This window comes from Bos indicus, chromosome 20, assembly GCF_029378745.1.
Source record: "Bos indicus isolate NIAB-ARS_2022 breed Sahiwal x Tharparkar chromosome 20, NIAB-ARS_B.indTharparkar_mat_pri_1.0, whole genome shotgun sequence".
In the NCBI taxonomy this organism is placed as follows: domain Eukaryota; kingdom Metazoa; phylum Chordata; class Mammalia; order Artiodactyla; family Bovidae; genus Bos; species Bos indicus.
The window spans coordinates 56,254,317-56,273,691 of record NC_091779.1 but is presented as its reverse complement, the minus strand read 5'-3'; the positions used below and the strand labels follow the sequence as shown (position 1 = coordinate 56,273,691).

General features: G+C 44.3%; 1 protein-coding gene across 1 annotated transcript in view; it reads right to left on the bottom strand.

The window, feature by feature from the left end:
* MYO10 (myosin X) overlaps window positions 1-19,375 on the bottom strand; it is a 259,996-nt gene that overhangs the window by 9,671 nt on the left and 230,950 nt on the right. Inside the window, exons 27-35 of the mRNA XM_070774825.1 lie at window positions 15,940-16,183; window positions 12,246-12,341; window positions 9,223-9,316; window positions 8,221-8,276; window positions 6,187-6,329; window positions 5,463-5,657; window positions 4,254-4,411; window positions 1,082-1,205; window positions 85-382 (exon numbers count right to left, since the gene is read on the bottom strand). Coding sequence (XP_070630926.1) covers window positions 85-382; window positions 1,082-1,205; window positions 4,254-4,411; window positions 5,463-5,657; window positions 6,187-6,329; window positions 8,221-8,276; window positions 9,223-9,316; window positions 12,246-12,341; window positions 15,940-16,183 — 1,408 coding nt within the window. The remainder of the gene's footprint in view (window positions 1-84; window positions 383-1,081; window positions 1,206-4,253; window positions 4,412-5,462; window positions 5,658-6,186; window positions 6,330-8,220; window positions 8,277-9,222; window positions 9,317-12,245; window positions 12,342-15,939; window positions 16,184-19,375) is intronic.

Here is a 19,375-nt window from a genome sequence, read left to right as displayed (position 1 = left end):
GTCTTCTGTTCTGGGTCTGAGTTTTCAGAGCCACGGGCCACTGCGCCCCCCAACGTGAGCAGAGCCGCCCAGGCCACCTCGTACCTTCTCAGGTGGAACTTGAGGTACTTGAGGATCCCGCGGCTGGGCAGGAAGGTGCAGCTCAGGCAGGTGAGGATCTGCCAGCTGCAGAGGTTGCCCACGCTGCCCGGGTGCGGCACCTTGTTGGTCTGCTTGATGAGCTGGCAGTACAGCTCGTCTCGCAGAGGCCGGAGGTCGTGCCCCGTCTGGAGGATGCCCTGGATGATGGGAATAGGGTCGGACATGGACTCCAGCTGCTGGAGGGAGTTGAATATCTTGATGGCTTCGTCCTGAAGCGTCGTGTAGCCCTTGTCTTTGAGCACTACGAGGAGCAAAACAAGCACGAGTCACAGGAGGGGTTCAGAGGTGGTACCCTCTGGGCAGTGCCCACCATGTGGGGTTTGGAGAAGTACCCGCTGGGCAGTGGACAAGAGGCAGGACTGGGGACTAGAGCTATTTCAGGAGGCAGTGCCCACCACGTGCCCTGGACACTCCAATCAGCCAAACTGAGGCAGGCTAAACTAAATTATTTTTAGTTGTTTAAACTATTTAAACACATAACTGAACTATTTTACTGTGCAAAATGCTTGCTCAGAAGCTGGTCTATGCCAAACAAGTTCCACATTTGACAGGTAAGACACCTGTTTAGCGTCTGCTTCTTACAGCGTTCCCCAATCGTTTTTGCACCAGAGACCAAATTTGTGGAGGACAACTTTTCCATGGGCCAGGTGAGGTGGGTGGGGATGGCTGGGGATGATTCAAGTGCACTACATGTATTGTGTACTTTATTTCTATTATTATTACATCAGCCACCTCCGATCACCAGGCATTGATCCTGGCAGTTGGGAACCCCAGTTCTAGTATACGAAGGGTACCGTGAGTTCCTAGGGAGAACTGGCATGTTCTTTAATACAACAATCCTCATGCCGCTAGAACTAATCAACGCATATCTGATGGAGCTCAAGAGTTGACAGGGAACCGCAGCACCGTGTCCCAGGTCCGGGTGGAATTTGGGACTCACAGTTGAGGTTGATGTCTCCGTAGGGCAGGGGCAGGAGTGGCGAGTGCAGTGGGTGGTGGGTGTGCCTCAGGATGGGATTCCGCTTGTATATCTGCTCCACCACGTCCGAGTTCAGGCAGTTCTCCTTGAGAAGAACAGGGTCATGAGAGAACGCCCACAAGCTCATTGTAAGCCCCATACACGTGAAAGAAAAAGCCACCCATATCCACCTGCACGTGAACGGTTTTCATACGTCACAGAACACCTGCAGCTTGGGGATGGCGGTGGGAATCCAGCATTAATCATCTCAAGCACCAAGACACCCACAAGCGATGTTTCAGGACAAATCACACATTCCTGTTTTTCTTACATAGCTTATTCTCATTCTCTTTTGGTCTGTGTATATTTTCCTATGTTACTAAAAAACCTTCCCTCTGGAGATTGTTGGTGGTGTTGTTCAGTCACTAATTTGTGTCTGAACAACCCCATGGACTGCAGCATGCCAGGCTTCCCTGTCCTTCACTTCACTCCTGGAGTTTTGCTCAAACTCATGCCCGCTGATGCCATCCAACCATCTCATCCTCTGTCATCCCCTTCTCCTCCAGCCCTCAATCTTTCCCAGCATCAGGGTATTTTTCAATGAGTTGGCTCTTCACATCAGGTGGCCAAAAGATTGGAGCTTCAGCATCAGTCCTTCCAATAAATATTCAGGGCTTGTTTCTTTTAGGATTGACTCCCTTGTCTCCTTGCAGTCCAAGGAACTCTCAAGAGTCTTCTTCAACGTCATAATTTGAAAGCACCAATTCTTCCACACTCAGCCTTCTCTATGGTCCAACTCTCATATCCACACATGGCTACTGAAAAACCCATAGCTTTGACTATACAGACCTGTGTCAGCAAAGTGATGTCTCTGCGTTTTAATATGTTGTCTAGGTTTGTCACAGGTTTTCGTCTAAGGAGCAATCTCTGGAAATTACATATACTTAAAAAATTAATAATTTCTTTTGCTAATTATTTAGCCATAAGTCATTTGGCAAATCATGCTATCCTGGTTTGTAATTCATTTTAAAAATAGGAATTCCCTAGCTGTTCAGTGATTAGGACTCGGCGTTTCTACTGCAGGGGGCCTGGGTTTGATCCCTGGGTAGGAAACGAAGACTCTGCAAACTGTGTGGGGTGGCCGCTAGAAAAAAAAATACATTTTTCTAGTTCTCTCACTGGTCTTTTGTATTGTCCATCTGAAAATGACACTGTAATACGCATGGAAATGACACTGTAATATGCTATCCGTGAGACTGTTCTTTCCTGAGAACTCCTGAAATATAAGAGCTCCTCTCAGAGAATTTCATCATGTATTCATGTTCCGAAAACATTAATTTGGGATCTGAAAAAGTCACAATTATTTTTAGAACTTTGAATCAACAGAAATGTTGGAGGAGAGGGAATAAATCATTCTATCGTGGCAATTTCATTTCCACTATGAAACTTTTTCAATAACACTCAACTGAAAACGAGAAGGAAATATGTTTTAATTACTTTAAAAATATGATATGGAAATAATTAGGGCAATCTTGACTCATTTCTTAAGAAGCATTGCTTCATATCAAAAAATTCTCCTTACTTTTTTAACATCTGATTTCATTTAACAAATGAATTAAATGTATTTGTCTAAGTTAAGAAGTGCTTCTAAATGTTAAGAATCACAGTTTCACAGTTAAAAACTATTTACTCTTTCATGTTTGATTTATATAATAAACAGAGGGGTAGATAAGATATAGCTTTGAAGAGAACGTTCAGCTGATACACGCTTTTTTCTTTCTTTTCTCACAGGAAAGCTTCAAAAAATTCATTTTTTTTTTTTGTGACAAGAAATGACATTATTAGTTTCAAGTGTTCCTAATGACATATTAGTTTCAAGGGTTCCCCAAACAGCTCTGCAGTTTGTAGGATAACTGACTTGCAGGAATTTGACTCCAAATGTCCAGAAAACATATCATTTTGGAATCAAGAGGCTGACTTGAATTTTGTGGGTAATAATATCCTATCAATGCGTTAGACCCTCTCCCACTTTACAAAGGCACAGCTTCCATCCTGGATCTGACGAGTTCCTTTCCTTTGACAGAGATCAGTAAATAAACACCTGCCTCACTATCCTTGTGGTGTCTTTTCTGTCAGAGCTCTGGCTCTTTCCTTCATATTGGAACCCTGCCCACATGGAAACCTTGGAGGAACAGCATAAAAATAATTCCCCTGACTTGCTTCTGCACGAGGGACTGACCCGTTATGTGAACAACGCAACCAGAACATCCCATGTCTCCGTTTCCATTCCTGGAAAATGAGCGCCGTGCCGTGATCCTTGTTCATGGCTGCCGTTTAATCATTCATTCATTCAGTATCTACTCAGAGCAAGTAATCTTATCAACAGAAAATCACAATTTAACAAGGTCAACGTTGGTCCACAAACTTGGGAGCTTCTTCTGTGAGTTTAGAGGCACCTGACAAGGATTCCAATGTTCTAGACCCATCTTGGGATTCTCCCTGGTGGCTCAGGGGTCAAGAATCCACCTGCCAATATAGGAGGTGCAAGTTTGGTCCCTGGGTCAGGAAGATCCCTGGAGGAGGCAACGGCAGCCCACTCCAATAGTCTTGCTTGGAAAATCCCATGGAGAGAGGAACCTGGTGGGCTATAGTCCATGGGGTTGTGAAGAGTCAGACATGATTGAGCACTAGGAATTAGTTTTAGATTATGGGCTCTTAGTGAATCCACTTGTGTGGTCTAGAAACCGTTGACTGAAAGTAGAATTATTTTGTGACTCCTAGAAGGGCCCCAACTTGGGCTCAAGTGGAATCTGTGACATGCAGGTTGTCCCCCACACAGGTCACACCACATCCCTGCGACTGGGGAGCCCCCACCCCAAATTACAGACCACTGTCCCTCGGCCTACAGAGCTCTACAGCTGGGTTTGCCTCGCCGGCCATGCCTAACACCTCCCCAGAGACATGACAGCTTTAGCATCACATTCCACGTGCAGTCGAGCATTTAGATTTTTAAAAACCCGGATGCACAAACACGAAATTGACCAAGAGTTAGTTCTGATTACAGAGTGAAAATGAAGCGTGACTAATGCTGACGTCCTGGTGTTCTGAGGGTGGGACTCTGTGGGCTACCACAGACCACTATGGCCACGCCCACCTTGATATCTTGAATCAGCTGCTGCGTGGGCGTGTCAATTGGGGCCTTGGTGTCCGTCACGTTTTGAATGGCGCTGGACCACCTGGTGGCCTCGTTGAGCAGCTTGGTGTAGAGCCGGTAGCAGTGCTTGCGTCCGTACACGGTGACGTTCCAGTAGCCTGAGAGCAGGGACACGCATGTATCAGTGTTAACCTTGGGGGCCAAGGTGACATCCTCATGCCAGAGTCCCAGAAATCCAGCACCCACGTCGTCTCCACCTAAGTCCCTTATTATTTAGTTCAGGAGCTATTTGCTGACTTCTTCCAAGTGCCCTGGCCCTGCACTAGATACCCAAAGTCAAGTGGAAGTTACAGTTGAGAGGGAGAGACAAACATTAAAATGATAAGCCCAGAATCAAGCATATAATTAGTACCACCTGCTCTAAAAGCAGCAACAGGCATAAACTAAAGCCCTGTTCAAGGCTCTGGACAAGAGTCAGAACTCTTGCCTCAGATTTCTGACTCCCCCCCCCCCCCCGTCTTCTGTTCCTTCTTTTCCTTTCTTTAGGATTCTTCCTCCTCCCTTCAAAAGAAACTGTTTATGCAAAGCAAGCAGTCCAAGTGTTCAGACACCGGATGAAAGTGTAATGGAGTGATTTCAGTTAAAAAAAAATACATGAGTATTTTTTGAATGGAGTAACTATACTACAAAAGCACAAAGTCACAACTAGCAACAAAAATCAAAATAAACAATCTAGAAACATCTTTCATAATACCCAAAAGGGGACAAGAAAAAGAAGCTTGTGTGACTGCTTTATATTCTACTGGGTTATGTTCACTGACACTCAGAATTTACCTTGTTTTTAGGCTGCATTATGACTCTCAGAGTGCAACGGTGAGAAAGACAAAAACACAAGCACAGAAAAACAAGGCGTTCTGCAGGAAAACCTTTGTCTGTTTACATTCCACTGTCCTGAGAAGAATCTTTCAGCAACTCAATAAATCAGGACCCTTTACTATGGTTTACATTATCAAGTGTTTATATAGGTAAGCATGGATAGCCTCAAAAGACAATTAAGCAAGGAAAGAGATATTTTTGGAGGGGAGAGGAGGGAATATACACACGCTAGGTGGGGACCTCGCCCCTTCGCTCTGAGCAAACCTGGAACTCCTACGATCAGTCGGGCCATGTCTCAGGCATGATCAGCCCGAAGCATACCGCACCACTTACCTGTCTCTTTAAAGATCTTCTCATCAGGTGGGACGACCGAACAAAGACTATTGAGAACCAGGGTGCCCAACTTCAGAGCGTTCTTCTCCGAGCTCTTGTAGTAATCCAAGGAATTGTGCGTGAGCACAAACCACCGTTTCTTCAGTTTCAGGGACGACATCTTCGGACTGTTTTTCACTTCTTTGTGCAACCACCCTGGAAAGACAGACTGAAGTGTAAATTCAAAACCAGGATGCATCTAATACCAGGTGACAATCGGCTTACAAATGGGGTGTCTTTCTATACATCTGCTAGCAATGACCACAATCCTTCCTTCTTTGGTGATTTTTAACAATGCCAGCAGGCAAAATCATCCAAGGAGGAGGGGATATATGCACACATAGAGCAGATTCAGTTCAATGTACAACAGAAACACAACACAGTAAAGCAATTATGCTGTTCAGTCACCAAGTTGTGTCCGGCTCTTTGCGACCCCATGGACTGCAGCACGCCAGGCCTCCCTGTCCCTCACCATCTCCCCAAGTTTGCCCAAGTTCATGTCTATGAACTTGGACAAAGCAATTATACTTCAATTAAAAAAAAAAAAGGCAAAATTATTCAGAAAAGAGGCTTAAAACGGAAATGCAGCAGATACTCCTGTAGATGAAAACAGGGCTCCACCAGTCAGAAGGCCCCAGGGCGTCACCTCTCACTATGAATCAGTCAGAAGGCCCCAGGGCATCACCTCTCACTATGAACTCCTGGCCCTCCACTCTGGTATCGCCCTTGGATCTCTGCAGCAGCGTTATCCAGTGGTGCATTTCCTCCGGCGTGTCGGCGTTGCAGTGAAGCACCCGGTTGGCCGTGATGATCACGAATGAGTTAGGTCTGAGCGGCGGGGAGAGAAGGAAGCAAAACCGCTTAGCTCCACTGAAACCGTCACCTCCGTGTGAACCGAGACTGAACGTCTTTTTCCTGGCTTACGGATCATGGGGAGAAAAATGGCAGTGCTATTTGTATTTTCTGCTGAGGCAAACCTCACTCATTTCTGCAGGATTTGTTTCATGCCTCATTAACCTTTACACTTGGAGCAACACATTCTGAAAGGTCCTGGAAGGAAAAACATTTCTTCTCGCAAAACTTTCCAGACGAAATTCGGTTCCGGGCAGGCTAACCAAGGTGACCGTGGGGGAAAGATTTTTTTTGGATGCCTCTCCAAAGTAAATTTCTTCCTGCCTTGGATAATATTTCTGTGGGTCGGTAATGGAATGTCATACACCAGTAACAGAAGATCAGTAAACAGCTGTAAGTGGAACATCTTATACACTTGACTATGCCTGGAACAGAGCGCCACCTGGATCCATGACCTCAGTGTGAGCTGACAAGGGGGTCTTTTCCAGGCAGAGATAAATTAATAATGGAAATTTACTTCCTCCTGCATCTTTTTATCTGGCAATGCCCTGAATCTCTCATAGGACCTTGCTTCTATTAATTCTTAATTACTGGAGCTAGGGACTATGAACAGTATTTTGGAACTTTTCACATGTTTGCTGAAGCTAAGTGCTGCAAAAATTCAAGGAAAAGAAAGAGGAACAGGACTATAGTATGGACAGACAGATGGTCCTTAAAAAACAAGATTTTTCTAGAGTCGGGAAAGGAGAAAGGTGAGCACTTGGGGAAAAGGGAAAAGCAAGGTAGGGATGGAAATTTCTCCCGTGGATCATCACATGCCCAACGTGCCAGAGGAAGGGGTTTAAAGGAAGAGAGATGCAGGCAGGAACGTGACCGTCAGAATCAGGACCTGGGCTTCGATGACTGACGTGACATGCACGTGTTCACGTTCCTGAGCCAGGTATGGGGAGGTGCAGGGTGACTAGTAGAAACAAAGAATACAGTTCAGAAAAGCCTTCGTGAACGCTGAGTGACGGACACCTCAGAACTCTCATTTGGCCCAGGAGACATGATTTTTGTTGTCAATTTGAATTCATTTCTATTCTCTCTAAAGCAATGTTATTGAAGGCAGAAGTCAATTTCCACTCATACTCAGAATTCTTAAGTGGGGAAGCAAAATAAAGACGGTAAAGATGATGGTCACTGGGTACAAAGACCCCTGAGACGACTGCCAAAGATGATCTGCCTTCAAAAACAAAAAAAGCAAAACTGAAAATATGCTATATTTAAGGGCACGGGCCAGGAAGGCATGGCAAGGGAAATAAATGACTGTGGTTTAATTTATTAATACTCTACATATAACCTTCCATCAAAATCCTTTTCTAGTTCATTATTAAAATATAGAAGGGGGAAGTTCACCCACTCCTGTGTTGGGACACAAGCATTTTCTTATTAAATGAATCCCAAGTTTCTCCCAGTTTTCTTGTTGTTATTGTTTAATCGCCTAGTTGTATCCGACTCTTTTGTGACCCCAAGGACCACAGGCTCTTCTGTCCATGGGATTTCCCAGGCAAGAATACTAGAGTGGGTTGCCATTCCCTTCTCCAGGGGATGTTCCCGACCCAGGGACTGAACCCACATCTCCTGCACTGCAGGGAGACTCTTTACCACGGGGCCACCTGGGAAGCCCGTTTGTCTCTATGACTGTCTAAATTAGGTTTCCATGGTCTCCCTCACCTCTGATCCCCCACACACCAAAGACACCCAGAGAGGAAGACCGTGATTGCTGGAGCAGACCAGGTGGGAACATGAAGCCTGAGCATAGAGGCCTGTGGGTGCCTGCAGGTAATGAGCAGGTACTTTTGTTAACCATCACACCTGAGCTTACCTATCTGGGCTGTCCGAGGCGCACACAGAATCGATCAGCCCCACATCCAAAGTGCCCTGGAAAGGAGCGAAAAGCAGAGAAACTCAGAGAACCATTGGAGTACAGCACACATCATGATAACACCCCTAGATGATGCCTCTCCAAGCAGGCAAACAAAAAAGGCTCCTTCTTTTTGTGTTAACTGTGAAGTAATAGTTATCTAAAGAAACATTCCCCTTCATTCAGTACAGACAGCCTTGAGACAGGGCAGAATCTACAGTCTACTCATCAAATAAATTATAAGCGAATCTTTCTGTCTTGTTCCTAAAATACTTTCAGTGAAGAGTGTTTATGAACTTCTTTCAATCGTACCAATTTTCTGATTTATATTATGATCTATCTTGAATTTTATATTTATATGAAAAGGAAACTACTTCTAAAATATGGTTTTGTGGCTCTGTTTATACATGTCTGGGATAGAATAACAATAGAATGAATACTATTTGTAATTCAGTAAATCTTTTGAAGAAAATATAATAAGCTTAAATGATTTCATAAAAACTGGAATGCTTTTTGTTCCAGATGGGCAATCTGTAATCTATTACCACTCAGAATCTTCTATAATTTCTTGTGTTTCTGAATGATTTTTACCAAGATATTCCTGTTTCTCTCTTTCATTATTATAGTGTGTGTGTGCTTAGTTGCTCTAGTCATGTCTACTCTTTGGGACCCCATGGACGATAGCCTTCCATGATGCAGGACATGGATTCACTGTCCATGGGGATTCTCCAGGTAAGACTACTGGAGTGGGTAGCCATGCCCTCCTCCAGGGGATCTTCCCAATACAGGGATCAAACCTGCATCTCCTGCATCACAGGTAGATTCTTTACCAACTGAGCCACCTGGAAAGCCCAATTATTATACTATTACTTACTTAAAAAAAAAAAAAAAACTGTCCGCAAGTTCCTGGTCCCCTTGCCCCTCTTGGGATTGCCCCCCTCCACTCCACCACAGCTTACATACCACAGCGTTTTGTGGGTTTGCCTGCTCATCATGCATCTCCCGAATCTCCTGGTCTGTGGATGCGTGGACCTGACTCAGCACACTGAACCACTGGCTGTGGGAAGGAGACAGCGAGGGTCAAGGGATGGCCAATCTCTGCACTTACAGAACAGGGACACCCTGTTCCACCTCCCATCTGCTCTGAGCAACTTTCTTAACTTGCCTGTTCCTCACGGGTAAATGTAGTTACACTACCACCAAAGGGGCAAGGGTAGAAGAAGCAGCCGAGGTACCTTGAAGCACCGTCTGATGCGACTTCCCATCAGTGGGAAATCCCTTTTCTCTGGCCCTACATTCACATGGACATTTAATGGTGATGACAATGAGTTTCTAGAGAAATTGGCAGCAAGAAATAAGACCCTCAGTTCTATCCAAAACCCTGAGGTCAAGAGTCTTTACTGAAGATATTACTTATAACCTACGGAACATGCAAGTGCCTTCTCAGCTTTAAAAAGTGTATTCTGAGATAAGAAGACCTATAATATAAGAGCATCATCTTGGGTGTCTACTCAATCCCAGGATGAGGTTTCCAAACCCCTGATGGATTTCTACCTAGGTGCATAAAACCACAGGAGAGTTGGAAACAGAAAACAAATGCCTGAAGCAGAAAATTATTTTGACTAGAGAATACTTCTGCCTTCATTTCAAAAGGTTTTTGGTACTTCCAGCCTTATCAGATTCATATAATGAAGGAAAACAGGTCAATTCCAGAAAAGTCAAGCAGAACAAAAGTTATGTTGTAACTAGAAACACAATACACGCTTGAGAAAAATGACTACACATGTCCAGTTGTCTGTTGGTCTGTCAATCCATCCATCCATTATTTACTAAGCAACTACAAGTGAGAGGTACCGAATGTGAGATTCCAGGACATTCTTCTCCTGCAGGGGGCTGAGCAGACACATATACACACTCCTGTAGCTAAAGCTGAGAAAGTACTTGGTATCCAATGGCATGTTTAAGTAAAAAAATTAATATCTATATTTAAAGGTAAGTCATGTAAATTATTTATAGCAAAGCACTAACATTTTCTGTGATTCCTAAAGCAGAAACATGTAATGAAGAGCTTGAAAATACTCAACACAGAGAGACTCTTAGGGAGACCAATGGAAACATTTTAATATGAATTTGTTCATCAACTCTAGTTAATCCAAAGGCAGGACTTCAGTTATTGCTTTATAAAGCTCAAAAACATCCCAAGTCAAACACGGAGCAACAGATACATTTAAAACGTAGGTCACATGGGATCAGATAGACAGACAGATACACACACACACAATCTGCTGTGGCTTCCATCTGTACAGGTGACCCCCTCAAATCTAAAAAATCTCTTCTCCTAAATCAAGTACAACTCAGAATCTGAAAAAGAATTTGTAAAAATGTGCTCCACCGGTCAGGGCAAAAATTCCTTGGCTACAATATTCCAAATGTTAAATTTAGCAGGTTCATTATGGAACAAAACCGACAGGGCTGCTGCCAAGCGCTAGGTCTATAATTCAGTCGCAAAGCCGCGGGCATTCCCCGGACCGCAGAAAACCACACTTGGTCTCCAGGAGTCCCAGACAGAATCATGGGGCTGTAATTCCAGGTCTGCTTGTTTTTCCAGCGTGTGTCATGATTTATGGATCTGAGCAGGGGTTTTAGTTCGTTCCCATGGGAAGAAATTATTTTCTTTGCCCTTAATGCTGCTGCCATGGTGTTGTATCAACATAGAAACATCCAAAGGGCAAGGGGTCATAAAGGCCCCGAGAACTCTCTGGAAGATTCTAGTGATTTCTGAGCTGAAAAGTGAATTCTCCAGGCAAGAATACTGGAATGGGTTGCCATTCCCTCCTCCAAGGGATCTTCCCAATCCAGGGACTGATCTGGATTCTCCTGCATTGCAGGCAGATTCTTAACCATCTGAGCCACCAGGGAAGTTCTGAAAAGTGAAGAACACAGGCCAAAGGATGTCACCCTCATAAATTAGAAGGTATTTTGTGGCATTGCTCAGATGAGCATTTTGAGCTCAGACGAGCTCCTTTTGTTGGCGCTGGATGACAGGCAGCTCCAACCTGACCCGACACACCCAGAAAGCAGCAGGGACAGACAAGACACAGGCTGTCCTGAGCGATCCTGCCATGCATCATACTGAGGGGCAGACCCCGGTCCTTGATTGGTGCCCATTGGCATAACAATGGACATCGAGGTCCAGGAAAGTCAGACAACCTGCCACAGCCAGTAAGAGACACCACTGTCTTCTGAGCTCAGTCAGAAGTCTAAGCTTCTAACAGAGGCTTTCTGCCTCTGTTCACTAGAACTGAGCTTGCCTTACTTTACAGATTATTCTAGCTTTTCTCTGTACCTCAGTCTCCTACTCTGTAAAATCGGGTAACAGTAACTCCTGCTACCCTACTGGGTTGTTGTGAGAATTAAATGAGTTAGTACACGTGAAGCATTTTGAACACTGCTTGAAATGTAGTAAGTTCCCGCTAAGTGTTAACTAACTCTCTAGCCACAGAATTCTTCACTGTCACAGCCTTAAGCACCCTCCCAAAAGCCACAATCCTGGCATTTGTTTAAACAGCCAGTGGTGAATGTTCCTGCTTTTTCAACCCTTAAGCAAACAGAAGCTGCTCCCTTCCAAAGCTCAGAAGCTTCCACAGGGTGGCTTTCAGCTGTGTGTAGGAGTGCAGTTTCCATATGCCACTGGTGACAGTAAAAGCCTGAGTGCACCCAACAAAGGGTCTGTCCCGTGGCAAGTGAAGCTGGAAATCCACGTGCTTTGTTACTGTAACAGACATAAAGAGTCCCCAGGAGACAAGTGTGCAATACATTCAGCTCTTCCAACTCAGTCCTTCAACCATCCTAACAGAAATACCCAACTAGAAAAATCAGCTAAGAGCTTTTCAGGGCTGGTCAGTGCCACAGTGACCCATGTGACCTCCAGGCCGGCAGAGGAACGAGGATGTAGTTACGACCAAGTGGACAGCACAGCACCTCACCTGGCGTCTTCTGGGGATTCTGCAATCAGATGGAAGGTCCTGTCGGCCATGATGATGTCAATCCCGTTCTCTTTGCTGGTGTTATCTATGATCTCCCTGCAGGGGAACACAAGCACCCAACGCAGATCGGGAACAGAGAATGAATGCTTGAGGAGGGGCAAGAAGAGAAATTTCACAGTAACTGAAAAATCAGACACCAGTCCTTCAGCCTTTTCACTTTGAGAAATGATGAAGGGGCCTCTGGGGGTGGGAGATTCCTTCTTGCTCAAAAAAGGGGGGGGGCTGTGCTGGGAGGGTGGTGTGGAGAGGCGGGAATGGGGTTGGGGGAGGGGCCTCTCTTCTCCCCCTGGCCCATCCAAGGCCCATCCAGTTCAGATGCCCCAGTCTGCCTATACCTTCCCTTGGCTCCCCCACTGCTCTATAAAGGACCCACATTGAAGCCAATCTGCAAGAGCGCTTTCATTCATCACAGCATTCCAACAAGGTTTAAGGCCGCTGCTGACACCTCTGACTTCCTCTGATAAGGGCACACTATTTCTACCAGGGGCTTCGGGGTGAAGAGCAGGACTTGAGTGTCTCTAGATCTCAATTCCACCTGAATCTGATCCTAACAATCTTAAACAACTCTAGAGGTTCAAACTCAGTGGACCAGGCTACGAATAGCAGGGTAAAACAAGCAGCTGTTGGGATGGGACCAGAGGTGGCGATCTCCTTGATGAAGAAGGGTGTTGGGGATACAGACAGCTTGCTTTGACAGCTGAAGTAGCACAGCTGTTTCCAGTAAAACACTTATTTTACAACTAGAACATTCAGCAGTCCGCTTAGAAAAAATAAATACTGTATGACCTTTTAGCTAGAGTTACTGAGATGAGATTTCTTAAAGGAAATCAACCCTGAGTACTTATTGGAAGGACTGATGCTCAAGCTAAAGCTCCAATCCTTTGGCTACCTGATGCGAACAGCCCACTCACTGGAAAAGACCGTGATGCTGGGAAAGATTGAAGGCAGGAGGAGAAGGGAGCGACAGAGAATGAGATGGTTGGATGGCATCACCGACTCAATGGGCATGAGTTTGAGCAAACTCTGGGAGATGGTGAAGGACAGGGAAGCCTGGAGTGCTGCAGTCCCTGAGGTCGCAAAGAGTTGGACACAACTTGGCAACTGAAGAACAACAACTAAGATAAAACATTTTGAAAAACCAAGATCAGAATTCACACAGGCGTCTGTGGTGCCTTCTCAGGAGTGAAGAGAGAGGTGACCCTCATGGGGGAGCAATCAGCCAGGTGTCTGATACTGCAGCCTCTGGAGCAGGGTGACAATTTTCAGGGGAAATCTAACCAGACCACATCATCCCAGACCAGCCCCTTAGATTCCTGGGAACACAGTTACCTTGTGTATAAAATGAGTGGGTGCCATGGTTCTGAGCCACAGCAGGTCCACCAGAATCCTGGGGAACATTCAGAAAACCCAGGTGGAGTTTTTCAGGGTAGAACCCAGTGACTTGCATTTATAAAAAGCTTCCCTGGAGATGATGATACTGTCAGGGTCTCAATAAACACAGCATGTCAACTACCGGATAAATGAGGCAGCATCTCCAATAACAGATGGGGAGTGAAAGAAAAGATGAAGCGGATGGTATATACATTGAAAGCAATTTGAGAGATCTGTCAGCTGATCAAAAACTATGACCCTCATTTGGATTCTGATTTGAAGAAAGAAACCAACCCGAACCAATAACACTATCACCTCCATTTATAAGATAACTGGGGAAATCTGAATAATGACTAGAATTTGGATGACAGAAGGGGTTCGTGTTCCTTTTTAAATGTGATAATAATATTGTGATATTTTTGAACGTCTTAATCTTTAAGTGAATACCAAATATTCACAAATGAAATTATATGGTTAGGGCTTGCTTTAAAAATGTAGTTTGGGGAATTCCCTGGCAGTCCAGTGATTAGGACTGGGTGTTTTCACTGCCATGGGTGTGGGTTCAAACCCTGGTTGGGGAACTAAGATACTTTGAGTCATGTAGCTCAGTCAACCACAACAGAAAATGTAATTTGCAGGGGGGAGAGCAGGGTGGGATCACAAATGAAACACCACTGGCTGGGAGTGGGAAACCACTGAACGTTGAGTAATGAGCGCATGAATTTCATTCTAGTCTCCAACCTATGCTTGCGTATGACTGAAATTTTCTATAATACAAACTATATATTTTTTATATAATAAAATAAAAAATGAAGAAAACCTTATGATGGTGAAACCTTAACAACTCATTGCCTTCTCTCTACAGAACACGACCAACAGCTGAAAATAACACTTCTTACCTCTATAATTTCTACAGAACACCTGGAGAACAGGGCTCTATTAAGCATTCATTTGCTATACAGTGAGCAGCAAAAGGAACATCCATCAAATTTACACTGGTGAAATTCACGACCGTAATTGTCTCTCTCAGCCTCCTGGCATCTGTGACTCCCCCCGCCCATGGGGTGAAGAGAGGACCATCGTGGTATATACGGCAGGGGGAAGACTGCAGGAGGCTCAGAGCTGGGCCATGCTGCAAACACCTGCAGGACTCAGATTCAAATGCCCACGAACCCATCTGACTATGGAACATGGGATCCTCCTGAGGAACCCTAAAGCGGCAGCCTGGAAAGTTCCAATACTCTGCTGTTTGCATTTCAGTATTTATCCTTAAAATTAAATACATAACTGATTAAACTCTCCACTTTTCAATGAACCATTTTCTAAAGTTCCTGATGCTGGTTGAGTAGAAACGGGATGTCGTTTTTAGGTCTCATGAATTCAGGGGTTAATTCAGTCTCTCAAAGCTTATTTTTACCCGTTTTCTAAACATACATGATTACTCAGTTTGAGTGGGGAGTAGCTACATGCCATCCCCAAATTTTATGCTCAGTATTTAGTTATCCAAGAAAACCAGCTACCCCTCAATTCTCAGTATTTTCTGAAAACCTTAATTTTTAACAAATACAACAGGCCCTCAACAGTTAAATGCTTTGATTCAAAAGAACCCGGAAGAAGGGAATTCCCTGGTGGTCCAGTGGTTAGGACTTGCTGCTTTCATTGCCATGGGCCGGGGTTCAATCTGTGATTGGGGAATAAAGATTCCACAAGCTGAGTGGTGTGACCAAAAAAAAAAAAAGGTGGCAGAAAAAGGAGGGTGTTGGATTCAAACCCCAGCTCTGTTGCTCTCATTGTTGGCATGAAGAGCCCAGGAAACCCAGCAAAGGTGGGACACAAATGATTCATTTCACTCCCCTCCAGATGGACTGTCCGCTCCCAGGATAGCCATCTGTTGGCTACCGTTGGGTGTGGGAAGAAATAAAAGTGATAGGCTGATCCATAGAAGGATGACGAGATGCTCAACCAATGGATCAATATCCCCACCATGAGTTGTGTGTACAGCCAATCACATTTCCAACAGGTTAGTTCTATGTTCAGTGAGCATCTTATAACCCAGAGATGAATGTTTGAAAACTCAAGTGAATTTTCCCAGATGGTCTTATTTCTCTGATTTCCTAATAATTCAACGCACTGAAAGGAATGGTGAGGACTCTCGATCACCTCCTACAACCTACTGCTTCAGAGAACATGTCCCAGACAGCCTGGAGTCAGGGACCAACTTGATGAAGCAGCCCCAAGCCCCTGCCAGGGCCCATCAACGTACTTGGCCGCCCGGACCTCCACGGTGCCCTTGAGCTTCTCCTCGCTGTCGTTCTCGAAGTACATCAGCTTGGCCTGGCGGAGGACGAACCAGCGCTTCTTCCAGTTTCTCCTGGATAGGGTGGAGGAGCCGCCACCCTTCTTGTGCAGCCAGCCTTGCTTGAGGGCCTCCTGCTTGGAGCGGAACCACAGGAACGTCTCGTCCTTGAGCACGCACCAGCGGCGCTTCCAGGAGTTCATGAGGCCACCTGTCTCCCCAGGGTTCGGGGGGAAGGGAGGGGTTTGAGGAAAGTCCATCAAGTTGGATGTTAAGATCAGTAGGTCTTAAGGTTCAGCCCATCCTTAACTTTGCACCAAATGTCCTCCCTTCAGACATGCCCCCAACGATGGATCATAGCACTGCAGGGTCATGTTCAGGGGGAACAGGGGAGGGACCACACTGGCTTGCTTGAATTATATCAGAAGCCTTCCTGGGACTTCCTGGGTGGTCCATGGGTTATTGCAGGAGGACACAAGTTCAGTACCTGGTCAGGGAACTAAGATCTGGCACACCATTAGATGCAGCCAAAAAAAGAAATACAATCTTTCCTTATTTCCAAAGAAGTTCCTACTCACTTAGCTTAGAAATCTTGGTGAGGAGCTTAACACCAAGACTACAAAGGGACTGATATTCTAACCCGGAGTGAGGCAGGACCATGGGGGTTGGGGTAGAGGGTTGGGGAGAACCATTTCCATGCTGATGGATCCTGTTTCTGTCCAGACACCCCAGGGAGGGGAAATTAGTTTAAACTGTGTCCAAGTTAACACTTTCCTTCTTAGTCTAGTCAATGTGAGGAACAACATCTATAAGATTCAGGAGTTCAGCAATAAACTCTAACTTACATAGGAAAATAACATGTCCCTTTTTTCAACAAACATCTTCAGAGAAAAGCATCATTATCTGAAAATGGTTTACATGTCAAGGTATAAAATTTAGACTATGAAACAAAGACTCCAAACTGTGACAGCACCGTGAACACGAGAATTTAGCTGTAATTTCTTTCATGAAAATTAATGTGGTTGAAGGAAACTAGACCAGGATTTACAGATATTATCTTTTACAACATAAAAAATATTTCTAATAGTCTTCCAGCAGGATAATTTGATTATTCTTAGATTCCCAAGACACTCAAGAGTGACATTTTGCCACAAGTCAAGAATCTGTTTTAACAAATCCACTGAAGAATACCGCATCTACTTCAATAAATTAGTTATCTCTTTGATCCACCAGTAACACAAATAAAGAGTATCTAAATGTGGATACTGAAAATGAATATAGAGGAAATGCTTTCCTTTTACAGATTAGAAATATATTTAAAACAGACATTCTCAGATTAATTTTTTCAATGGTTGCTCAGTGATTGCAGATCTCAATCTCACAGTGGAACAAGAGAAGCACAGGTAACACTGGCTCGTGTGTGCCTTGCAGAGCACACGTTTCGCTAACTCTTACAGACGACAGTCCTGTCTCGTATCTACAGAATGTCCTGCTTACTTAGCTGAGAAGCCTTTGTGATCACGCCAAGCACCAGAGCTGTTTCCTAACAAACAACAAACTTGCTGGGGACTAGCAGGAGAAAACTTCTTTTCCTTGATTTGTGGCTTTAATCTAAGTTTCTCAAAATAAGCCAAGAGGAAACTGTAGTACAAAGTTATCCGATTATCTTATCGTCTTTGAACGATAAGGGTTATTCACAGTTGTTTTAAAGACACAGATTACAACAGTCATCACTACCAGTCACTCCATTGTGCTTCCGTTATTGATGGGACTCACGCCCAGCCCTCCCTCCCCCATTCCGGGGGCCCCCTTCATATTTCATCTAGAGAATCTGACCAGTGTTCTTAGTTTCCTGACTGTAAACACCTTCAGGAGGTTATTAGGCTGGTGCAAACTCATTTACACTCACAAAATATAATCTGATGGTTAGATTTGCCTTATCACTCGTTTCTTTGAAACTTTTGGTCACAACTTAAGGCCTTATTAAACATCAAACAACAATGTATCGGAGATTAAATGGTGATGCAGTTACACAATAATTTGTTTTATTAAGAGATGAGTTTGCCAAAAGTTCACTTGCTTACCTTCTTGAGCTTTTAACAATTTAATGTTGGGATCTGAGTGCTCTGAATGTATATTTACTTTTTCATAATCTTCTTTGTTTTAATCAAGATGATTATATAATAAATGAATGCCATATATTACAATTAAGAGTGATTTACAGGGAATTTTTAAGCTAACTTAGAGAACTAGATAAATTGGGGGTGAGGAAAATATAAGAATTATAAAAAGCTTATCTTTATTCTGGGAAATGCACGAGAAAATCTTAAAATGCTATGATTAGATACTCATTACATTATTAGACTCTGCTTTGTGATGACATTTTTTTCCCTCAACAGATTATTTGGTTAGAATTCCTCAATCTTTTTCATCCCAATGCAACTACAAGAATTTCCATCAAAAAGTACCTTTCACCAATAGGAAGATCTCCCCTAAAACAAACCTGGAGAGGTTTCCATGGGCCCTTTGAGGCTGCGAACAGCAGAAATTTTAAAAGTAAGTGACCGACGTTAGCAGCTACACAGATGTCAAAGAAGGAAAGTGAAGTAGCAAAAAAGAAACCAAGTTAAAAGGAAAAAAAAAATAAACACACAGAAAAAGTATTAAGGAGAACAAAAGAGGTATGAGAAAAGAAAAATATACCAACAGAAAAGAGAAGCAAAGGCAAGCACAGAAACAAAGGGTCAGAGAAAACACCAAGAACTCAAACCATCTGGGGAGGGTGGGTCTTGTTGTCTCCACTCGACCCACAAGACTTGGCCTCTCCCTTCATCCAGTCCAGGGCCGAGCGAGAAACCAGACAATCCCCTCTTTTGATGACCTACATAAAACTGGTGATGATTATGGTTTCTCCCGACCCCTCTTCACTGATTTGGAAGTCAAGGTCGAGAACACGAATAAGCCACAGGGACAAGGTCTTGATTAAGTACTTTTCCAGAAGAAGGGTTCTTCAAGGTCCCCAAGCATTTTAAGGTCCAGTTCAATATTCCAAGTTCCAAGGCAATGAGAAAATAAAATAAAATTCTCATCATGAGCAAGGGACAGACAATAGGTGTCACAGGCAGTTCAAGCCAGGGGCGGCCCACTCTCAGATCTTTACTTTTCTGTGTATAAGACATCCCTCCAGGGTCTCTAAGACTCCTGTGGGAAGCAAAAATGGAGCTTTATTATTGTAATGGGTTGCACCAACCACAGCGGCAGCACACAAGTGTGTCTGTACATGTGTAAGAAAGAGAAAGGGGAAAAGATGTAGGGACAGAGAAAGGGAGGGAGGAAGACAGCACAGATATGAGATGTGAAGGGCTGCCCTGGTGGCTCAGATGGTAAGGAATCTGCCTGCAAT